The sequence below is a fragment of the Geospiza fortis genome, unplaced genomic scaffold (genome assembly GCF_000277835.1).
Source record: "Geospiza fortis unplaced genomic scaffold, GeoFor_1.0 scaffold324, whole genome shotgun sequence".
In the NCBI taxonomy this organism is placed as follows: Eukaryota; Metazoa; Chordata; class Aves; order Passeriformes; family Thraupidae; genus Geospiza; species Geospiza fortis.
In genome coordinates, this window is record NW_005054559.1 from 662,846 (window position 1) to 665,563 (window position 2,718).

The following is a 2,718-nucleotide window of genomic DNA, read 5'->3' on the forward strand; positions in this document are numbered from 1 at the left end:
CAGGCTGAATGCCGGGGGCTGCCCTTCTACTGCCCCTTCTACCAGGCAGCAGGAGGTGAGTGTCCCCCACGCTGGTGTGTGCCCAGGGTGCCCACAGGGAGCTGCTGCCACGTGGCAGCACAGATCTTCCTGCCCCAGCAGATGCTGGTGCATCTCTATGCTGCATTCCCTTCCTGCAGCCTGAAAAGAGCTCAGTCCTGGCACCAGCAAAATTCTACCCCTTGCAGAGGGGTGAGGCTTCTGTGGGTGAGGATGGGGGGGTCTGGGGAGCTCACATTGCCACATGCTGCCTCTGCCCAGCCCTGCTTGGTGTGAACCTGTGGCCAGCGGAGCCAGTGCCCCGATTTGTGCTGTGCCCTGACTGGGCTTTCTGCGAGTTCCTGCCCTGCCTGGCCAGCAAGGAGCCACGGACGGTGCTGCTGGATGAGCTCTGGGAGGGCCGTGAGTACGGGCTGGTTGTGACAGCCCAGCCCGGAGAGTACAGGTGCCTCCTCCCTGCTGTGTAGCCCCGGGGGGCTGCCTGCCCCAGCCCCATGCACCCATGTCCCCCTCACACCCCCCTGCCCTGCAGGTGCCGTACTGGGGAGGTGCTGAAGGTGACCGGCTTCCACAAGCAGTGTCCCATGGTGGAACCTGTGCGCAGGTGAGGACACCCCAATGCCTGTCCCTCACCTCAGGGAGCTGGCCTCATTTACCAGCAGTGTTTAACAGGAGGGTGCCAGTGACCCACCCTGTGTCCCTGTGCCTCAGGGAGAGCCAGACGCTGAGCGTGCGAGGTGAGAGCATCCCTGAGGAGCAGTTCTGCCAGAGCCTGTGCCGCACCCTGAGCCTGTGGCCGGGTGCTCGCCTGATTGACTACGTCTGTGTGGAGAGCAGCCTGCTGGGTGAGTTCCCCTGAGCTGTCCAAATCCTCCTAAAAGTGCAGCTGGCACTGCATGGGGGTCTGCAGCCCTCCTGTGCTCACAGGGCTGGGGGTTGTGGGCAGCTTTAACCTACTCCTGGTTCTGCTCCAGGTGACTCTTCAGGGCCCTGTGCCCCCCACTACGAGGTGTTCCTGGAGCTGCAGGGCCTGCGGGACCTGTCGGAGGTGCAGCGCTACAAGGTGGGCAGGACACGGGCTCTGCTCTGGGGCTGAAGGATGCTGGTGTGGCAGTGTGGGACCAGCACAGACCCTCTCTCTGCAGCTGGACCAGTGTCTCCAGGAGGATTTCCCCATCTACAAATCCTTCCGCTTCAAGGGCAGCATTGGGCCCCTGCGCCTGCACCTGGTGAGGCCCGGGAGCTTCACCCGGCTGCGGGAAGCACTGGGCTCCCCCGTGCCCATGCCCAGGGTCCTGCGTGAGGAGCAGCTGCTGCAGCTCATCCAGGGAGCAGTCATCTCCTAGGGCAGCCTTGGGACCCCACAGCCCTTCCACCCTGGGGTTCACTTGGCATCCCCCTCTGAGGAGGGGCCGTGTCCCTGGGGTGGGAGGGCGTGGGGACAAGGGTGCTCATCCCCAAGGGCTTGGCTGAGTGCAGCAAATGGAGACAGTGAGCTTGACCGTGACCCGTGGCAGCAACTGGCACCACTCAGTGCTGCTGTGGAGGTGGAGCAGGAGCTTGGGAGCCTCAGGGGGCAGCTGCAGGACCCCCTCACTCAGTGCCTTGGCAGCACCTGCAGCCACAGTGGAGTGTGTGCCTTTCCCAAGGGACACCACAGCCCATGGCTGAGGCAGAGGGCTCGGTGGAAACCTGCAGGAGCAGGAGGAGCAGAACAGCCGTGCCTCATCACTGAGCACTGGGGCCCTGTGGCATTTTGTCCCCTGGCAGGGACGCTGCGGGCAGGGCTCAGGGGGCTGCTGGTGGCAGGTGTCACAGAGCAGCCCCAGCTGGGCTTCAGTGCATGTCCACTGGTTTAAGAGTAAGCTCCAGTGAGGGCTGCTTTTAATGTTTTGAAAACCAAATGCAAAATAAAGGAGGATTATCTTTTTGAAATAAATAAAGGACCGCACTCCGGGATTGATTTTTTTAGACTATTATTTTTAATCTTCATTAAAGAGATTGCTCAAGCAATCTGACTGCTCTGGGGGCTGAGGAGTTGCTGCTGTTCTCAGGGGTCCTGGGGAAGGGGCAGCCATGAATATTTAACCAGCTGAGCACTCTGGGGGCACCAGGCTCTTTGTGCCTTTGAGGCACAGGTGTACCATCGGGAGGGACTGGTCATTTCCCCTCCTGCTCATTAAGGGTTATTTCCAGGGCTGGTGAGGGCGTGTGGGGCACCTGCTGTGTCGCAGCTGCTGCTGGTGGGCAGGAGATGATGTCTTGAGCAAGGCTCACACAAAGCAAAGCATCCCCCACCAGGGATGAACCTGGCTGAGGCCTGCCCTCCCGTCCCTGCTGGAAAAACCTGGAGCAAAATTTCTGCTCCAGGTCGGGGAGAAGCTTTGCTTTGGGCTGGGAGCACCCCAAAACAAAAGCCTCGAGCTCCCTGCGTGCGGAGATCAGCGCTGGGTGGCTCTGCTTGCCCTGCCGTGCCTGGGTACCACCCCGGTGGGAGGGGAGGTTGCTGGGTGGGACCCGCTGGGCAGGGCCAGGCTGCCGAGTGCCCGGTGGCTCTGGTGCCAGGCTGCAGGCTGCAAGGTCGATTTCAGTGCCCGGCCGCAGGGAGCAGCTTGTTTTGGGTGCAGGCTCATTTGTGCCGCTGCTACCGAGGCTGGAGGGGGGGGCTGGCCGGCCGGA

The 2,718-nt window shown here is 62.0% G+C and overlaps 1 protein-coding gene across 1 annotated transcript in view; it reads left to right on the forward strand.

Moving 5' to 3' along the window:
- Positions 1 to 1,998, forward strand: part of GHDC (GH3 domain containing) — a 3,721-nt gene extending 1,723 nt beyond the window's left edge. Inside the window, exons 2-7 of the mRNA XM_014310634.2 lie at positions 4 to 55; positions 301 to 484; positions 572 to 643; positions 751 to 884; positions 1,014 to 1,102; positions 1,185 to 1,998. Of these exons, the coding sequence (XP_014166109.1) occupies positions 4 to 55; positions 301 to 484; positions 572 to 643; positions 751 to 884; positions 1,014 to 1,102; positions 1,185 to 1,385 (732 nt within the window). The 3' untranslated portion in view covers positions 1,386 to 1,998. The remainder of the gene's footprint in view (positions 1 to 3; positions 56 to 300; positions 485 to 571; positions 644 to 750; positions 885 to 1,013; positions 1,103 to 1,184) is intronic.
- Positions 1,999 to 2,718: the final 720 nt, after the last annotated feature.